The sequence below is a fragment of the Centroberyx gerrardi genome, chromosome 18 (assembly GCF_048128805.1).
Source record: "Centroberyx gerrardi isolate f3 chromosome 18, fCenGer3.hap1.cur.20231027, whole genome shotgun sequence".
Taxonomy (NCBI): domain Eukaryota; kingdom Metazoa; phylum Chordata; class Actinopteri; order Beryciformes; family Berycidae; genus Centroberyx; species Centroberyx gerrardi.
The window spans coordinates 20,181,711-20,203,061 of record NC_136014.1 but is presented as its reverse complement, the minus strand read 5'-3'; the positions used below and the strand labels follow the sequence as shown (position 1 = coordinate 20,203,061).

At 41.9% G+C, this 21,351-nt stretch overlaps 2 protein-coding genes across 2 annotated transcripts; one reads left to right on the top strand and one right to left on the bottom strand.

Moving 5' to 3' along the window:
• Nucleotides 1-4,986: 4,986 nt before the first annotated feature.
• paqr8 (progestin and adipoQ receptor family member VIII) lies at nucleotides 4,987-6,619 on the bottom strand. The gene has a single exon (XM_071914246.2). The coding sequence runs from the start codon at nucleotides 6,617-6,619 to the stop codon at nucleotides 5,540-5,542; it is 1,080 nt and encodes a 359-aa protein (XP_071770347.1). The 3' UTR covers nucleotides 4,987-5,539.
• Nucleotides 6,620-10,034: 3,415 nt separating this feature from the next.
• Nucleotides 10,035-20,679, top strand: mcm3 (minichromosome maintenance complex component 3). The gene is made up of 17 exons (XM_071914228.2): nucleotides 10,035-10,154; nucleotides 10,484-10,596; nucleotides 11,532-11,740; nucleotides 11,947-12,077; nucleotides 12,428-12,666; nucleotides 13,193-13,301; nucleotides 13,471-13,624; nucleotides 13,890-14,021; nucleotides 15,190-15,398; nucleotides 16,002-16,176; nucleotides 16,705-16,831; nucleotides 17,312-17,462; nucleotides 18,037-18,177; nucleotides 18,981-19,090; nucleotides 19,408-19,481; nucleotides 19,671-19,776; nucleotides 20,224-20,679. Exons 1-17 carry the CDS (start codon nucleotides 10,077-10,079, stop codon nucleotides 20,420-20,422), a joined length of 2,457 nt encoding a protein of 818 aa, XP_071770329.2. The 5' UTR covers nucleotides 10,035-10,076; the 3' UTR covers nucleotides 20,423-20,679.
• The last annotated feature ends 672 nt before the right edge of the window (nucleotides 20,680-21,351 follow it).

The window sequence follows — 21,351 nt, the reverse complement described above, 5'->3', positions numbered from 1 at the left end:
GAGATTCTCATGTGTTTGAGAAGTTTGTAAGCTTGAAGTGAATTTGTGTGTATAGCTGCTTGCTAGAGGAAAAGTACTTAGGCTGACACAGTAAAAAGAAAAAACTCAAACAACATCTCCCCCTAGCAGCAATTTACATGACTGCAGAAAACTGGCAGCACATTGCAGGCCAAAGGCAATTTCATACTGTGATCCCTACATATTTGAAATATCCAGTATTGTTTTTGCCTTATTGTATTCTTGAGCCATGATATTGACATACCTACTTTATCTCTCCAACATATTTTTTATGCAGTATTGTGCTGCTAATAAATTGGGTATAATTTGACCCCACTGTCTTATATTTTTATATCTTTTATATCTTTGAAGTTGTGGCACCTAAACTATGGAACGCTCTTCCACTGGACTTAAGATCTGCGGTCTCTGCTGACACTTTTAAAAAGCAGCTGAAGACTCATCTGTTCAGACTGCCTTTGTCTAGCCTCTTGTGTCTGTATTTCTGTGTTTTTATGTCCTTTGTTTTTATGTTTTATTGTTTCTTACTATTTGATGGTCTTATTTTACTGCTGTGAAGCACTTTGTGACTTTGCTCTGTGAAAGGTGCTATATAAATAAACTTTACTTACTTACTTATATCCAATTAGATTAACATTTTTAATCGTACCTTGGCTAGTAAGTGGGTTTACTCTAAATACCCAGAGAAAGATACCCTCAAATACACAAGTATTGCAATACACACCTATTACTTCCTCTTTCTTGCTCCCTATGCCAAGAGCTGATTGGCTAAACCCGGTGAAATCATTCTCACAAGGGAGGTATTACAGACTGTCCAAAAAAAAAGGATCATTGTTCTAGTGCAGAGCAGAGTTTGAGGTTTGAATGCAGACCAGGACCGGTGTGCTTACTGCTTACTATACTTGTGAGGTCCAGTTTGAGTTGTGGACATACAGTAGGAAGGATTTGGGCTGATCTTTACTTTGAAAAGGAGGAGTTAGAAGCAAGGTGAAGTGAAGGCTACGGTAAAGGTTGAGGTTAGGCATATAGAGAGAGCGCTAAACCGGATGAAATACAAACATGTTTGTGTGTATGTGTGTGTGTGTGGGTGTGTGTGTGAGGCCTACTTCGCACGGTGTAAAACTGCAGTGTGTGTTATGTCAGTTCAGTGGATGTTGCCAGCCACAGCCCCACTGCTGCATGATAAGGCTATCAGCCCTAAAGCCTATCTTTTTATTTGGCTGCTTGTTCAGCAGAATTAACCCGTATTCAGCGCCAAGGGAGCAAACCAATTATGTAATTCTGCATTCATGCTGTATTCAAATAATAAAAAAAATGTTGCATAGCATTCCCTGCTGCTGTTTTCCCCCAAAGACATACAGTTCTTACATTTTCAACAAAATATTGATCTAAATGTGTTTTTGTAAAATCACTGCTAACATACAGAGTGAGATTTATATTGGTTTTCACTAAAGCAAAGACTATTACTTTCTTGATAGAGTCACATAGCCAGAAAACGTAACATGTTTTCCCCTTAATAACATAATTGCTATTCAGTCCAGCTTTGCAGTGAGAGAGAGGCAGTGGGATACAGCTGAGGGAGAAATAAATTGATTTCCCCTGACTCACTCTCCTACACACACACACACACACACACACACACACACACACACACACACACACCACCCCTAACTCCATAAAATTATACACACACACCTCTCTGTTGGTGATGACACCCACACCCATTACTTGCTTAATAACAGCCCCCTCACTGCAATCTTTTAAAGATCTACAGAGAGCCAATCTATAGCTTTCAGTGATTTTCTTCTGTTCCTTCTCCTTGATCTGTATGATATTTGCTCAGCGGCACGAAGCTAAATCAATAGACGCTTCCACAGCAGGAGGAAGAGAAGCCGGCGAAGATCATGGGTAATTTAAAATATTTGTAACATAACATTGAAAGCATTACTTGCTGATACAGGAAACAAGCCCAGCTGACAAATTATCTTTTTGGGTACAAGACGAAAAAACATAATAACCTTCATCTTTTTTTGGTGGGAAAGTGACATGAGAAGAGTGACTAAGCGGTGGCTAGCTGTGTTTCACACTGCAGTGTAAAATGGACTTATGTGTGTATAGACAAGCCCACCAACACTAACACAGCATTCACACTCACACTATGGCTAAGCCCGATTCCTTTTTAATTCAGTCTATTCAAAATGTAAAATACAACTACAATTCATTCGACAATGAATGACCAACCTTTCTCAAATATTTATCAGTGGGTTGAACATATTTATCGCTTCTTATCTTATCTTATGCCAACAGTCTCATACCAAAAACTTTTCATTATTCAATTTTTTAAAGACTCGATTGACTTGACAATTAATTGAGACCTGAGCTCATACTGATACCAGGCTATCCTGAAACTCATCCTGAAGGATATTATGTCATGTCAAATAAACTGGGTGTGGCCATGGCTTGTGATATAGGGCCTGGCCTCGAGCTCAATACCATTGAAATACAATATGAATCAACAAACAAAGAACAGGCAGAAGCATTGAAACACACCAACAATAGCCTGGTTTCCTCCACAGGGCCAGACAGGGTTAACTGGGAGTTATCATGTAAATCACTGTCTATTAAAAACAAGATGGCATTAATTTGTTTCACACCTTGTTTTAAATGGATTCGTCACTTTTTCCCATTTTCCCGTAAATACTATGTTTTAACTAATGCTTTTGATGTTGTGTGGTAAACATTTACAGTTGCCTCTGGCCCTGTTAAGCTCCCCTTGGCCTTGCTGTGAGAAAGTGTCAAATGTGTGTCTAGCCATCCTTGCTGTCAATCCAGATCATGTCGTCTAGATCAGCCCGTCTTTCACCTCTGCCATCTCTCCCAGTTTACCCAGTTAACTGTAACTGGATCTGAGGCCAGTATCCACAAACATTCTGAGTCCTCTCAGAGAGCTCTTATCTTAGCCTAAAATTCCTTAGCAAGGAGTCCTAGCTTAGGAATGATTTAGGAAAGTTCTCAGAGCAACTCTGAGCAAGGAATGGACAATAACTTTTATCTTAGTGAGGAGGTGTGGTTGACCCCGTTGCTAGGTGTGATGCTCTCTTTTGGACGCTGTCATTGGTTGATCAAGAAAAATCAACACGCCTCTTTTTGTCATCCAGAATGAACACAAGGAATCACACAAGATAAAACACAATTTACTCGATATTAACATGTGGTTTGCTTATACTATCAAAAATTTTAAAAAAAAGAGAGCTCATTGGACAAAATCTTTGAAAACCATACGAACGGTACTTTTTAATACTTGTACCGTCCTCACAGGTTGATGCATTATATCTTTATTTGGGCGAATGCAGTAATGTTATTATACTAGGACCAACTCCTAGTACTATTAGGAAGCTTTGTGGATACGGCCCCTGGTGTGAGATATTACTCACTTGGAGAATCATTCTGCCAACTTGTCTCGATAGTGGAATTACAGTTTATCCTCCTTCGTCAATGTTAAATTAACTTCTTTGTTTGCCCAAATCCCCCTATCTGGCTCGTCCAGTTTGGTGAATGCCATAATCCAGGCTTCCTAAGAGTTGGTCCAAGTGGTGAAATTCTAAGAAAACTCTTAGAGTGATGACGTTTTCTAAGAATTTCCCCTTAAAAGTATGACTAAATCCTAATAAAAATAAAAGCTATTCACAAAGCATCTTAGCCCTTAAGAGAGCTCCTAAGGTGGAAAACTGTTAAGAGTAGAGAGGAGGACTTTTGGGAGCTTAGGAGTTTCTTAAGGAGAGGAGAAAATGGCTGAAAGACGCAGAAAAGACGCATTAATGCTATTATTATTGTGAAAGTTATCACAATGTTAAGATATTTAGCAACAGGCAAACAGTGCAGCAGTGATAATTTAGGTTTATGCAACCACATAGTAGAATAATCACACAAACAATCACAGCTCCTTCACAGACTCAAATTGTGACACAACCTATTTAATTCCCACTGGACGTGCGCACCTTGCACCAACAGAACAGCAGCTATGGATATAATGAGTTTTCTCTGTATTGTCTGGTCACTGATGGGACACACGTCCGCATCATCTGCAATATACTCTTGTTCAAAAATCCTATTCATATAGGTTTGCCAATATAGTCTATAAATTATCAAGGTCAAGGTCAAGGTAAACTTTATTATCCCAGATAGGGAAATTCAGGTGGTTATATATATATATATATATATATATATATATATATATATATATATAATATAGTCTATAAATTATACTAATACTACTGAGTCTTGAGCCATTTTCACCAAATCTTAACATCAAATTAGTAAAGTATAATTACATTACTGCATTCACCCAAATAAAGATATAATGCATCAACCTGTGAGGACCGTACAAGTATTAAAAAGTACCGTTCGTATGGTTTTCAAAGATTTTGTCCAATGAGCTCTATTTTTTTTTAAATTTTTGATAGTATAAGCAAACCACACGTTAATATCGAGTAAATTGTGTTTTATCTTGTGTGATTCCTTGTGTTCATTCTGGATGACAAAAAGAGGCGTGTTGATTTTTCTTGATCAACCAATGACAGCGTCCAAAAGAGAGCATCACACCTAGCAACGGGGTCAACCACACCTCCTCACTAAGATAAAAGTTATTGTCCATTCCTTGCTCAGAGTTGCTCTGAGAACTTTCCTAAATCACTCCTGAGCTAGGACTCCTTACTAAGGAATTTTAGGCTAAGATAAGAGCTCTCTGAGAGGACTCAGAATGTTTGTGGATACTGGCCCAGATTTGGTCTTTCAACACTGATGTTGCCGGTTGCCTCACACCAGTAAGCCTTTGTGGCAAACAGAACTGCCAAATATTGTGAAGGTGGCCAATTTCATAGCACAGGTTTGGAGTAAGAGTCTACCCCCCAAAATGAACAGTTCACAAACCAGTAAGCAAATTATCATTTAATCAGAATATGTACATCCATACAAAACAAAACATACTGACCAGGTGGAGTGTTTGCATGTATCAAATTAAGGCAAAACGTTTTCAAAATGCATCTCCTTACAGACATTTTCAGCAGGTTTATTTGTTTAATATCCTCACATATGTAATAAAATTAGGAACAGAGATCAATTTCCAGACTGACACTAATCTTCATGCGTTTCACTGCTGGCTTGCTTCAGACCAATTTTCTTTGTCAGCAAGCTCCTCAGAACTGGCTCCTTCATCAGCAACGATTAAATGGGAGGATGATTCACTGAGGAAAAGTTTGCTGAGCCATATTCAAACCTAATGCCTTCGTTCAATCAGCAATAAAACAACTGAAGATTTGCTGTCAACCGGATTCATATTCACAAGTTGTTCTCTCCAAGAACTAAGAAACCAGACGACCTGTTAATTGTGCACTTTGATATTATTTGAATTAACTAATACTTTCAACAATCACTTTTTTCAACAGACAATCTGATTCTCAAAACAAGGCCTTTTATTATTATTTTTTTAACACTCAAAAACTATTTTCCTGTCCTTCTCCCTCTGTCACTTGTCTTTTTCTCGGTTTTCCTGCAGTTGCCTCTGCATGTGTCTCGTTGTGATGAGCGCCGTCAGGACGCAACACAGGATCAGGGCGGGGAAGGATACGCAGGCCCACCACAGCTGCCGCTCCCCAAACACCTCCACCACTGTATCCCTCCGCCTGGCGTAGTCCTGGAACAGGGCCTCCAGCTGGCAGAGGGTGCACAGGGACAGAAACAGGTGGAAGATCTGGTGACCCTGGCCCACAAAGTCACAGTGGCCCGGGAAGAAGCGCTCGGGGATGGGACAGGAGAAGAAGAGGGCCGACAGCAGGAAAGAGGCGACCTGGAGGGCGTGGAGGGGCAGCGAGGGCTCCTGGGCCCAGGACACGGTGGCCAGGCGGTGGGCCACGGGGCTGATGTCCAGCAGATACGCCAGGCTGGTGGGGATCAGCTGGCAGATTTTACGGCGCACCGGGTACGGCCGCCGGTACCGGGACTTGGCGAAGCAGCAGCCGGCGCAGGACAGCCACCCGAAGAAGGCGGCTCCAGGCAGGAACAGCGGCCCGATGCTGCTTTCCCTCCACACCGGCTCGGTGGAGTAGAAATAATGACCCAGCGCGCAGCCATACTGATACACAGCCACTCCCACATAGTCCATGAAGAAGAAGGAGTAGTGTGCGAGTTCAGAGTGAGACTGCATGAGGTGGGCGGCCACGCTGAAGAACAGATAGGTGAGGGCAGACAACATGAAGAGGCACAGAGGAAGGGCGGTCAGGTCCAAGGCGCAACCCAGGGTGCCTACGTTGGCCCACCACCGCAGCAGCAGCACCGGACCCGCCAGCAGGTGGGTCCAGACGTTCAGGGACTCATTGTGTCTCTGGAAGAGGCTGAGGAAGTAGCAGCGCCAGTTCTGCTCCACGGGACGGTAGCCCGACAGGATGTAGGGCTCTCGGAACAGGCTGGGGACCTGGGAGGCCGCGACGGTGGGGCTGGGCAGGGGCAGGGGGGAGGAGGGGAAGAGGCCCGAGAGGCGGGGGAGGCGGCCGAGCTGCTTGACGCTCAGGGTCAAGGCGCTGAGCCGCTGCAGGGCGTCGCCTGACATGGCTGGATGATGGGTAGAGGGGGGGAGTGATGGACAGAGGAGAGGAGGAGGAGATGGAAAGATGAGAAGAAGATGGAGGAGGACTGCTGGCCAGAGCAACCTGTGGGAGATAAACCTGAAAAAAAAGAGACATACAGTCAATAAATGCAGGGTTTCAATCCCAAAATCAATACATACATCTTGGAAAAATGGTGCTACCTGAAATTCAGTCAGTATTTCAAAACTGCAGATGACTATTTTGTAAGCAAAGATCTTAAAATGGCTCATAACTTAACTAGGAACCCAAAATGTGCTTCACTTGCATACAAAAAACAATCATTATACGAGAGTAGATGCTGATTTTTTCCAAGTTATTTTAGACTATAAACTCTTCAAATCTACACAACGAATCTGAGGAATGGAGGTACGGATGGAGGAGAGGAGAAAGGGAAGTGTGAGTGCGGTTTAGAAAAACACTTGAGGGAGATTAAACTGGGAAGGGGGAAAAAAAAAAAGTTAATGAAACTTCACACGGTGCCAGGGAGCATGCTGTCAAATTTCTATATGCAGATTAACACACCAGCAGCAATATTCTTGGGAGTCTTGGAATACCGCAGTTATTGTTCTACTTCACACAGGCCATTTTACACTGTTAAAGCAGGTATGTAGTTATACCTGTAATCATCACCCTCCCATGATGACACACACACACACAGAGGGAGAGGAATGTAAACCATCACCTGTAGTGTCAGCAAGGTAAATAAGCACCTATAGGCAGCAAGACAAACACCCACTCCTCTGAGAATACACAGGTATCACCCTGGGTGTGCCTTGTCCATGTTTTTCCTTCCATAAACACACCAGTCTTAACTCCATTCCTGCAGCTGAAATCTCTGCCTCTCTCTGAACTTTACAAGCTAGAATATAGGCTGTTTGAATTAAGTTCATTTGAGACACACAAGGTGAAGTTGTTGTTGTTGCCATAGGAAATAACTGACCTGCAGGAGTTTGGATAATCGGCTTAAAAACAAGCTATAGACCTCGGTACAAATGTCAGTCCATGCAAGAAAAAAAATTATGAAATGTATATGTTTGCTATAAATCTACCGCCAGTTTGCAAAGGAGAAACTGTAAAGCTGCTGCAGAAGAAGTCCTATGCTTCAAACAATACACATATGCTTCAAAATGTGAAGCCTACATGTTTGAAAACATACAAAAATTGGCAAAAACATATATATTTCTACATGTACATGACCCTCATTGGAAATAGCCTATATATTTTGGACGCTGGAAACACATTTTATTCCTATATGTGCCCTAAACAGCATACATAGCCTTATCTGTAAACATTATTCTCAAGGATGTGTTTTTTTTTTTTCTGTATGGGAAGGAGAAGATAAGCATCATCTCACCTGTTTGGATCGACAACACACCTGTTGCTCCTGTTATGCGTCACAAAAACGTCTCTGCAAAAGAAAAAAACAAAGCCAAACGCACTAAAGGGCTTTCCCCCCCGCAGAAGATTACATTGATCTAAATAAACTGCAACATGCTGGAAAGAGGCGATTTAAGCTGTTTGAGAGGGAGAAAAAGAGCAAAAACAGAGAAAATGCCCCTACAGCCTGGAGAGTTTTGAAGTGTGGGCAGGGTTAAAATGACCAGAACACGCCCCGAACTGCTGTTTTTTTTTTTTCTTCCCACAAACGAATAATGATCACTGTGATATTCTTATAATATTCATATAGGGACTTATAGTGTGTGTGCGGTATTTGATGGTTAGTTTATAGTGACATTATTGTACTTTATGGATGTCTTGGTGATCTCCTATGGTATCACTGTGATATTCCTATAATATTCCCATAGAGGCTTAAAGGAACATGCAGTGATATTTTCCTCCTATATGACTCTTAAATGTATTACTAGGTTTCGAAGAGGGAGCATATAATGGCATAAATGGAATAAAATCAATAAAATAGGATGCACATTTAATTCTGAATATGTGTCGCCATCTACTGTCCGGCACTGTGAACTACATTCATCTACAAAGACAACAGAGACATCAACTCTAACCTTGAGTCTTTCTAACAAGTCTTGATTCTGGATCACTCTAGTTTTAGTCTATTTTTTTGCCATATGAGTTATGATGCAAATATTCTTAACTAAACTATAATGACATTACTGTACTCTGATTACAAAATATTGATAACTGAAATCTGTTATAGTTACTGATAAAAACCGCTAGTTGCAGATTATGAAATAATTTCTTACTTGTTGGAATATTGAGACCAAAGACGATTTTCAATAAGGTCGTATTCTATTCTATTCTATTCAGAGATGTGTGAATGCCAAAAAGGTATTTAGTGTGAGATTATAGACACACACATTCTAAATAGTGAATTGTAGATCTACCACTCGCATACTTCTGTTTTGATATCCTGCTCAAAAAAATCAAACTTAATCAAACAAGGCAAACTAGGCCCATGTGATATTTCATTCTGGTTTCAGTGCCATGCCTGCCAAGTCATTTTGAATGTTTGCAGTTGGCTCATTATTAAGTGCTGAGGGGAAAAAAGCTAAATACCAGTGGTGACAACATTATGCTGGAGCAGCTCTCTGGATATTATGAGTTATTAGACCACATTTTTTCTCACTCTGTTTGAGATGTCAAGACAATTTTCATACAGGGAAAGGTTAGAAACAAGTTCATCCCAGAAAAAAGGGAACAGGGAAGCACGTCTTATCATGAATAAAAGGATTGCAATATAACATATTCAGTGGAAAACTTAAATAAATTAAATAACATAAATTTACTAAACTAAAACTGCCCAAAACCCATATAGATATACTTTAGACCATATATATGACATTTGATAAAGCTTATGTTTTTTGATTTTTTTTATGTCTATCTATACTGCAGGCGAGGAAGTAACAATGGAGAGAGTGACAAGAAAATACTTCTTTTTATATATACATTTAATTACCTGATGGTTCTATCTTCCCATGAATTAAATAACAGTGAAACTGAACTGTCCCTCATTTTAATGGGGACCTTCTGGAAACCCCTGCACGGACCCCTGTGGATCCCCGGACCTCATATTGGTAACCCCTGCAGTAGGCTATGGAAATAAAACTCAAATTCACAGCATCTGTCGCCATCTACTGGACAAATTGACAACTGCTGTTTTCTCGGTAGGCTCCTCCTTTGTTGCAGCCCGCCCCTTCCTGCTGCATTTTCGCGGGACACGCGTTTATAGGATTCTATTGGACAGATGCAAGTTACCCGCCGAATATGCAAACGAGTGCGTGCTGTGTGGACCAATCGCGTGTTACGTTCTACTTCTACCCGGTACGCGGTGGCGCGAAAACCCCGCAGTTGTGTGGTTTGACGGCAGCAGGAGCAGCGGCACACAGCGTTCATATAAACTCTGTACTTTATTTTAAGATAAATAATAAAAAAAACCAATAAATAATTTCAAAAATGATGGCAACCGACCTCGTCGATGACCGGGAGATGAGAGAGGCGCAGAGAGATTATCTGGACTTCCTGGATGACGATGTAAGTTTAACTTTTCTCTGGTAAAACTTTGTTGTGGGACTGAAATAAAGAAACCATGCGGCCGCAACAAAAGAGACACCCTTCAGTTATTTGCAGCAGGGCGTTAGTTAGCAAATGATGTCGCTGTTAACTTTAATTACACTAGTTTTCCCATTATACACATTTGTATTACGTTTAGTGCAACAATTAGCCTGTCTTCAGTGCTGCTATTGTGGTCAGTGTTAGCTAACAGTGATGCATCCTGCTTCCCAAGCTAATCACATTGAGCTGGTTAGCCTATGAACTGAATAAACACCAACCTTCATCCCGTCTTCCTATACGGTCTGCAGCAAGACCAGGGGGTTTACCAGAGCAAGGTCCGGGACATGATCAGCGAGAATAAATCTCGTCTCATCGTCAATATCAACGACCTGAGGAGACGCAACGAGGCCCGGGCTGCCAAGTAGGTTCATTATGGTTTTGTTTGTCTGTGAATGCTGTAGTCACAAACCCTAAACACCAAAGCATCACATAGTCATCCAGAGTTCCTACATCGACCTGGAAATGTATGGAAACAAGATTTTGGTGATTTCCAGGTCTTGATCAGTTTGACAATTGCACAAAAAGTTATATTTGTATGATATAGCCCACATAGGACTGCATATTTTTCTTGTTTTAGACTCCTGTCATCTCACACATTCTGGTATTTGTTGCTGTAAAGAATGATCATCTATAGAGTGATATGGCATGGATGACCATTGGTGTAAATTATACTGAACACCTACCAAAATCTTCAAATCACAAGTGATTAAGGTCTGGATAAAGTATGGGATTTCGAAATTAAAACAGTAAGAACCCCGGTCATCACGCCATCATAACCCAAATGCATTCAATTTTATATATATTGTATACTTAAGACAAACACTGCTCTGTAGCATGTTATGAAGGTCATGAATATTCACAGCTACATGTTACAGTTATGCAGAATCCACTGCCAGAGATTATTAACCACATTATTCTTTTTAGAGATTCTGTTCACATTCTTGTTTTGCCACAAACTTGTCCTTTCGTTGAATTTTGATACTATAGTGTTACCTGTGTTTGGTCTTATGTCAGTGCAAGCCTCTGCATTAGAATGGCCTTAGCAGTAAGGACTTATTAAGATGCTTTCTGTCAATCTAGCCCCGACACATGCTGCTCCATCTTTGTATCGAAGAAACCATGTCAGAATCTATTACAGATTCTGGGATGGGGAGTTTGGTTTGACATTTTTTTCCTCTATAAAACGAGAGAGCGGCACATATTGGTTCTACTCTCCACCCAGATTGACACAAGCAACTAAGCAATGCCATGATCTAAATGTTTTTAATGTGGTACTGTCCCTCCCTGCTCTGCCAGACTGATGAACAACGCCTTCGAGGAGCTGCTGGCGTTCCAGCGGGCGCTGAAGGACCTGGTGGCCTCGGTGGACGCCACTTACGCCAAGCAGTATGAGGAGTTCTTCGTCGGCCTGGAGGGCAGCTTCGGCACCAAGCACGTCACCCCCCGCACCCTCACCTCCCGCCTGCTGGGCAGCATGGTCTGTGTGGAGGGCATCGTCACCAAGTGTGAGTTTCCCCAGGCTGCAGTGACGCTCTTTTGTTATTTATTGAGGATTTCAGGTCGTTGGATACTCCTCGTCTCATTCATTTCAAGTTGATATACTGTCGATAATGTTACAATTCTTATTAGTTTGGACTTGCACCAATAGACAGCGCTGTCTCCCCTCATTTCTCCCCTCATTCTCGTCCATTTCTCCCCTCATCGCCTGCAGGTTCTCTGGTGCGTCCCAAGGTGGTGCGGAGCGTCCACTACTGTCCGGCCACTAAGAAGACGATGGAGAGGAAGTACACAGACATGACCTCCCTGGACGCCTTCCCGTCCACTGCCATCTACCCCACCAAGGTAACTGCAGATACAGTGGCTTGGATGTTTACAGTTTTACATTTTAGGCATTTAGACGAGACGGTTACCCAGAGTGACAGTGATGCTCTTACAGTCATCGCACTCTACTACTACTACTACTACTACTACTACTCAACACTCGTCTATATTTGTGTTCTTAGGGGTGTTCTTTACTCGGTCTACCGGTTTCATAAATATTCACGCATGGTGCTTCTGGATTTCAGACTTTTTGGGACACTCTACTCCTATTCATGGGTTCCTATTTTCCTGCCTTTTCACCCATTACTTCCTGCTTTTTATGTGTTGTGCTGAGCGCCTCTTTTTCTTTCTCTCTCTCTCCGACTCCCTAGGATGAGGAGAACAACCCGCTGGAGACAGAGTTCGGTCTATCCATCTACAAGGACCACCAGACCATCACGGTGCAGGAGATGCCAGAGAAAGCCCCTGCTGGCCAGCTGCCTCGCTCTGTGGACATCATCCTGGACAACGACCTGGTGGACGTGGTCAAACCAGGCGACCGGGTCCAGATCATAGGAACGTACCGCTGCCTGCCGGGCAAGAAGGGAGGCTTCACCTCCGGCACGTTCAGGTAAGATGGGGTGAAATACGGTTAAAATGAATGTCTTCAGGAGCTCATACATGTAAGTCAAGTGTGGTAGCTGCTGCAGCACTTACAATAATGCATGTTAAAGTTTACAGACACTTCACTGCTTGGACTTTGAGGGTAGAGTGAACCAAATGGGACCTGCTCTGAATGAAGAGATTCACTCTAGAATTTTTGGAAAAAAAAAATTTGATGCCTACTCTCTCAAAATCATTTCAGGTGTCACATTAAAGCCTCCTATTTGTTACTAAATTTGAGTTGAGTTGCATTAAGATCTTTGATCACAAAACGATAATGCTTTTTTAGAAAAGAATCGTCTGATTTTGAAGTATTATTTAGGATTGCAAAAATGTTTCCACATTTGTTAAATAGCGTTTGCAATGGACCCTTTCATATCTAGGATGAGGAAAGCTGGAAAAGAGCCTCTGTTCCCATCTCAGGCACATTATCACTTGTATGTACTGAATATTCCCTCATATTTCATTCAAAACTATCCACCCTTCCCTCTCAGGACCATCATGATAGCCTGCCAGGTAAAACAGATGAGCAAGGAGGTGTCGCCCTGCTTCTCAGCTGATGATGTGGCCAAGATCAGGAACTTCAGTCAGTCACGCACCAAGGTAAATAAACTCAAACGTGTGGCTTCATTTTTTCCTTCCATAACTATAATTTTTAATGCTTAAAAAAGAAATGTACAACAAATACAGATGACAAGCAAAGACGCAACTAAATTGGATAACACACTAACACAAGGACTAACTCTTCTATGTTCTCTCTTGGTTCATCCAGGATGTGTTTGACCAGCTGGCTCGCTCCCTGGCCCCCAGTATCCACGGCCATGAGTACATCAAGAAGGCCATCCTCTGCATGCTGCTGGGAGGCGTGGAGAAGGTTCTGGAGAATGGGTCGCGCATCCGAGGAGACATCAATGTCCTGCTCATCGGTACAGGAGCTTTGTCGATTATGTGCTCATTTAGCCTCGTTTACTAATGGGAGGATAATCTGATCAACTGCAGGACAGAGAACTTGACTTTTTTCAACCATCCTTTCTTTCCTTCATGTTTCCTCACTCCAGTCTGAACAAGCTGGATATGGCTGATATCTGCTGCAGTATCTAGGATTTTTTTTTAGGAAGCTAGTGGTTCAGTTTACAAGTATCAGACTATACAATCATGACTCATCTCTCTCTCTCTCCATCCTCCTTCTAGGTGACCCATCGGTAGCGAAGTCCCAGCTGCTGCGCTACGTGCTGCATACCGCCCCCAGAGCCATTCCCACCACTGGGCGAGGTTCCTCCGGAGTGGGTCTGACTGCTGCGGTCACCACTGATCAGGAGACTGGTACGAAACACACTCCTAACATACAAACACACCCACCACACACCAGTGTTTCCCTGCCTAGAGGAGTAGCCACTTGGCCCAAAACAGTTGAATTTGTATGTTTTTTTCAGTGCCAAGTTTCCCTAGCCTAAAAGCTGTTGGAGAGGCCTTCTTAACCTGTCAAGAAAATATTATGGGGGGAAATCCTGTGACAAACGTTTTGGGCATTTAGCTGACCCTCTGATCCAGAGAGACTTAAAGGATAAGGCTGGTTTTTTAATGCATTGCTTACCGTCAACAAATCCTATGAAAATAACAAAATCCGTAATGATTTTGTTTTGCCAACAAGTCTCGTCCATGTAGCCGATGCCCAATGAAGCCATGTCCCAGCAGCCATAGAACTCCATTGTATTAAAAAAATGATTTAAAAACACGTCATGCTGTTGCTCTGGGCAACATATTTCATCATTGCGATGCACCGGGCCAGCCGACTTTTTCCTCAAACAACTTAATAAGCCGGCTGTAAACACGTTTTCCATCTCAGGAAAGTAGTTCCGTAGCACCGAAAATAGTCCCCGGCGTAATGAAGAATTTGTTCCCATTTGATTTGAACAGCCTGACTTTTCGTGGTAACAGTTAGCGATTTTTAAAATGTAAACCGTCTTTGTGAGCTGTATTTCAAGGTTTTTAGCTTACAATTGGAGCCAATGACTTCCGGTTTGACGGCTAAAAATGGTACGTGGGAAGTCAGAAAGTAACGGGAGGAGAGCAAAAGCACTGTTGATTTTGTTATTTTCACAGGATTTGTTGATGGTAAGCAATGCATTAAAAAACACCAGCCTTATTCTTTAATATGAGTGAGGATGCAGGTGTTCAGTTTCTTGCTCAAGGTCACTTTGACAGTAAACATGAATCTGAGATGACTTATCAAACCACTTGCATGGTGTTTTGCAATCAAAGCACAATGACAAACCTTCCCTTTTATTGTTGGAAACCTACACAGGAAGACTGATTTCTCATTTGTTTTCCATTCACACATACTTACTTTGACCACAGTCAGTGATTATTCTTAACCTAAACCAATCAACACATGATGCACATCCTCCTTTAAGGCTCACATTTAGTCATCTTTAAGAAATATAACATAATTTGAGCGACCCACATCATGTATCAACCTTTCCTCCCCAAGGTGAGCGTCGTCTGGAGGCAGGTGCCATGGTGCTGGCCGACCGCGGCGTGGTGTGCATCGACGAGTTTGACAAGATGTCCGACATGGACCGCACGGCCATCCACGAGGTGATGGAGCAGGGCCGCGTCACCATCGCCAAGGCTGGCATCCACGCCCGCCTCAACGCCCGCTGCTCTGTGCTGGCCGCCGCCAACCCCGTCTACGGCAGGGTGAGTGTGTGTGAAGAAAAATCACTGTCTATGACTTACCATATCTATGTAAGGAGTTATGATGCACTCTAATGCCTTATGACCATGCTAATAAGCACTTGCTGAGGCGTTATATCGGCGTGCAAAAACATGGATGTAATTTGGAATGAATGAATGAAGTGCAAATATCATTTATGACTATCAGAAGCTTTTGGACGAACCTGTTGCTCTCAATGGAACATAATCTGATAACTAGTGATAAACATTCATAAGGCACTTGTACTTTATAATTCATTCTAAATGATATAGTTTAATGGGTTCTGATATATATTATGCGTTATTGGCATAAGGCATTAGAGTGCATTTATAATTCCTTGAGTGTCCTTCTAATGCACTGAGACTGGTTGTTATAGAAAGTGTTGCCCAATTATTTTTTACATGACATGATTTGCTCAAGGGCCCCTCAGTAGTAGATATTGACTCTCCATGTCCAGTTCTTCCCAGCTGATTCAGGGTTGTAAACCTATGATCTTCCAGTCACAAACTTGTTTTCTCCAAACTCGGTGGATCTAGAGCTGTGTTTTTGTAACTCTGCCTCCTCCTCTTCCTCTGCCCTCTCTGCAGTATGACCAGTATAAAACCCCCATGGAGAACATCGGCCTGCAGGACTCCCTGCTGTCGCGTTTCGATCTGCTCTTCATCGTTCTGGATCAGATGGACCCAGAACAGGACCGGGAGATCTCGGACCACGTGCTGAGGATGCACCGCTACCGCGACCCCCGCGAGCAGGAGGGAGCAGGTACTGGACATCAAGGCTTCTCAAATATAATAGTAACGGTATTAAATTTGTGTTGCAAGAATGCACCAAATAATATTAGAATGCTAAGAGGGCTAGACAAGGACTCTGTCATTAAAGCCACAATGTTGGGTGCACTACACTGTACATTTTGTACAGATTTACCACAGAGGCTGATTGAGGTTTGCCTTGGGGTCCATATTTTTCAAACTAATCAGAAGCTAGTAATTCTCTAAAATGCCCGAACATGTAGCTGTTTTATGCTGGTGCCTCCTGGAAAAGATGGACAAGAGCATGGTGAATTTTAAGGCTCTGGTTCATCATATATAGAGGTTTGAAAGGTGTAAGCCAAGAATATACTGATAAGGGAAACACCAGCCACCAGCTGAATAGATACATTTTGTCTGTGACTGATAAGTTTGTCTACTCTACCAGAAGTGGACAAAATGTGTTTAATGCTCTGCTTCTAATATAGTAGAAGTGAAAATGGCAATTGGTACATGTTTATTTTTCGTTGTTTTTTTTTTTCAGCCATGTCTCTGGGCGGGGCAGTGGATGTCCTGGCTACAGAAGACCCAGACGCAGTGCAGGAAGAACAGGAGGATCTGCAGGTCTACGAGAAACACAACAACCTGCTGCATGGGACCAAGAGAAAGAGGTACACACACACACACACACACACACACACACACACACACACACACACACACACACACACACACACACACACACACACACACACAGAGAGAGTATCTGCCATGGTGTTTGAGAGAGACATTACCACAATCCAATTTGAGGCTTGTGGCTGGTAAGGTTGTCTACTTTTCCAGTCCTTTATGCTGATAATGCAGATAATAGTCATCATTTGGATTTGGTCCTATATTTTACAAACCTAGGTGGCTTGTAAAATGATGAACGAGGATTTTCAATTTTGGAATACACCATCACCGTGGATTATGGGAGCTAAAGGGTAAAAAGTTGTAAATGGAAAGTATTTGTTTATGTACATCTAAGAACACATGACCATGTGACTGATGTAAATTAAACACTGACTAAACCACAAAAGGAAGCAGCATTTTAGAGTGCAGCTCTTGGTGTTTTTCAAGGGTGAAATATATTTATCCTTTTTATGTTTCAGGGATAAGATTGTGAGTAAGGAGTTCATGAGGAAGTACATCCACATCGCCAAGGCTGTGACCCCCGTGCTGACCCAGGAGGCAGCCAATCACATCGCAGAAGAGTATTCGAGGCTGAGGAGCCAGGAGCAGCTTGGTGCCGACATTGCTAGGGTGAGAATGGGCGCAGACACCATCATATAGAGCATATTGTACACACACACAAAAACGGATGCATTATACAGGAAAAGGAAATGAAAATGTTATCTTTTCTTTAAACATCACAAAGGCATTGTACAGGATGAGAGGGGATACTTTTAATAACTACGGCATTTAATAGGTGCCATCAACCAGGGAAATTGACGCTAGAAACTTGGGGAAAAGTCATGGAAATCGAGAACTGTCTTTTAGGCCTGGAAAACCATTTTGGAAATCATGGAAATTTGTTCATAATCATCTGGTCAACAGTGAACATCAAGTGTTCACAAGTGTGTGTATAGGTGTCTTATCAAGGAACAAGAATCAAAATAACTTGTTTTCTGATTCCACAAGTTCCAAGTGATATTTGTAGCCAGCCAAAATGAGACTTAGGACAAGCCTTGGATTTCCTCTTGCCAGGCCATCCTTAGGAATAAGAATTTGTACTAAGTGACCTTCTGGTTAAATAAAGATTGTAGAAATAGATGTTGACAAGTCTTGGAAACTGTGTATGGTAACTTAACCTTAAACTTAAATTCTTCCACCTCAGACCTCTCCAGTGACGGCCCGTACGCTGGAGACCATGATCCGTCTGTCCACGGCACACGCCAAGGCCCGGATGAGCAAAGCCGTGGAGCTGGAAGACTCGGAGGTGGCTGTGGAGCTGGTCCAGTTTGCCTACTTCAAAAAGGTCTGTACTACTATCTTTTCTGAAGCCTGGAGATGAATGTAATGACAGTATTTGTCTGCGTAGCACTCTTTGGGAACTGTTACATCTTTCCCATGCAGGTCTGAAGAAGTATAGAAAATGACCTTAAAGTTTGGGAATTGCATAAAAAGTTTAGAATAGTATGGGAGGGAAATGTTTCGCCCTGCGGCATATTTGTGTCTCCCTCAAATTCCCCACTTTCCCCACAAAAGCTGAAAAAATGTTTTATAGCTAAGATTTGACTATGGCTTTTTCTTCATGTAGTAAAACTCAAAGTTATGCTTTGGCATTTTATGGCTGTTTACAGTGGTCCTTTGTCTTTTTTCCCTGAGGAAATATTTGTGGAAAGAAATTAAGTTCTTTATTGTGCAACTGCAACAGAATTTTCCCTTCCAGTGTCTCATTAAAAAACAAAATGTCTAATTCTTTAGATTACAGCTCCCTTTTTCCATGCTGTTACAAAAAGAATTTAAGTTTGATAGAGTTTGTTCAATTGCACCCAAATAGGCCGAGCATTCACCTACCTCCACTGAATATTAACTGGATAGAGTTGGATTTGGATCCCTTTAGAACAATATACCACTGCAGAAACACAGTGCCTTACTTATATTAATGCTGTATCACAACAAGTACACCATAATAATGAGATGATGATGATAAAAATAATGAAATAGTTGTTATTTAGACATACTGCAGTGTAGTAACTAATGGGAATCAGATTTCTGCAATGAAATGTGGATGTTTTAAGAAGCTCATTTCTGGATTGTTCCATGTTTTCTCTGCAGGTTCTGGAGAAAGACAGGAAACGTGCGAGACAGGAACGTGACTCCGGCTCGGAGGAGGAAGAGGAGGCGGAGACGGCCACACAACGTACTCAACGATCTCAGAAGAAGAGGTACGCACTCCTAGAGGGACACACACACACTCACCACCCGATTTTCAAGCTTTTCTTGCTCTGCCTCTCCCAGTAAATTGACCAATATATGGTCAGTAGTTTAAATTAGTGATTTTTAAAAGTAAACTTTTACAACAAATCAAAAGTTTTTAAACTTTTCTGACTTTTGTACTAGTGATGGTGCAGCTTTCCCCCTTTTTGAAGTACATTTAGATTTCATCCTGTCTAGCTAACTGTCTACTATGTTTCATGCCTTGTAGACAGTGCTGTTGACCAGATGGTCAGTTGTCATTAACATGAACCTGTGTGTCCTGTAGGGGGCGCCGTGGTTCAGCGAGCAGCGAGCCTTACAGCCCGTATGACTTCAGTGAAGAGCATGCCGTCCCTGAGAGTAAGAGTCTGCTTTCATTAATCCTCCTCCAGTACTTTACTCTGTTCTCATAGTCTTCATTGTGTAATAGTTGATCATTTTTTTGCATTATTCTCTTATTTTATAGCACTCACAAAAATGTGTTATACAAATCTTTATACTACATACCAGTGTAAAACCAGTGTACTTTTATTCCCCTCACCCCCTTAGTTCAAGCTGGCACCCCCAAACCCGCCAAGCAGCGGGAGGAAGAGGAACCCATGGACGCCTCTGCCCCTCCATCACAGGACGGCCAGTCTGAAGTCTCTGCAGACAGGTGCGTTATTGTAGATTTCTACAGCTTTAATAGCATCAGCAGTGCAAGCATTCCCTTTTATTATAAAGATGATGGCTTTATTAATAGTTAAGTAAGAAAACAGATGTCTAATTTTCAGCCCAGCCTTCTAAATTTGTGAATGGGACTGAAACTGATCAGAAATTCAATCCAGTGTCTACCTTCCATCATACAGAAAAGATGAAGGGAATGCCATTATATTAACTGGCAAGGGGGGCACTTGTAAGATGTGTGCTAACTTCAGATTTATAGGGAAATTGTGTGGATAAAGACAACAGTTAACCTGATTACCATCCTTTAAGCTTGAGGAAATTACCCACAGTCTGAAAGATATCATATTTGTATAGGACTTTTGTGACAAAAGTTCCAATATGCTGTAAAATGAATAAATGATAAAAAACTCTCCTCTCACTCTCCTTCCTCCACCAGGCTGAAAGAGTTCAAGTCCTCTCTGTTCGCGGTGTTCCAGTCGGCCCACGCTCAGTCGGTGAGGATGAAGACCCTGAGGGACGACATGAACAAGGAGCGCCAGTCGCCGTTCACGGAGACCGAGGTTCGCGCCGCTTTGGCTCGCATGCAGGACGACAACCAAGTCATGGTGGCCGACGACATCGTCTTCCTCATCTGAGGAAGGAGAAGGACGTCTTGGAGGAGCCGGATGGTTTGACTGTCTCAGAAGAATGAAATGGACTTGGAAAGAAACGGGGGGTGTGGTTTATATATAAACATGTAAATTGATTTCCTCCACCAGATATTGGACAGCAGCCATTTGTTTCTAATGATTGCTGTTTTCCTGCTTCCCCCTTCCCATTATTTCTGCGTTGATGTCCTAATCACATCCCTGTTTGGGTTTGATTGGAAAATGCTTTTGTCTCTGAGGAGCACTTGAAATGAGAAAACAGAAAAGGCATTCTATGGATGCAAGTTGAAAGCACAGATTGTTTTTGTTTTGTGGATTGCCAACAACTTTCACATTCAGCCCAGTCTATTCTTTGTAAATGGCATACATGCACTGTTGGACCAAGAATCAACAATAGATGGGTTTAGGTCCACACATTTTTTCCATCGACTCATTATTTCTTTGCAAGCAAGACCATTTTGTCAACACTGCAAAAAAATCTTTGTGTTGTTATTGCTTTGTCATTCATTTATGCATTTTGTTTTGAATTGATCTGTTTAAAAAAATGGTAATATTACTTTATAATGGCCTTGTTCCAGTGTATTAACATATGGGAAAACTACTGTAAGCACACAGTAGTAGTATAATTAATGAAAATCTCCCTCCTTGCATAATGTACTTAAAAGAGTTTAGCTACCCAATGCAAGTACAGTTTTCATTAAGTAATGAAATTGTATTACTGTACTTTCAATACTCAGAATGAATATGCCAGAAAAAGGACATTAAGTAGTGTTACCAGCATTTCTGTTGTTGGAATTTTGCAAAAAGAGACGTGTATATAGTTGAAAAAAAAGTTTTGTAATGGTTCATTAACTAGTTGTGTATTAAAATAAAACTTAATACCTGGGTATACCACAGTGTTGGGTTCTTGTATTGTT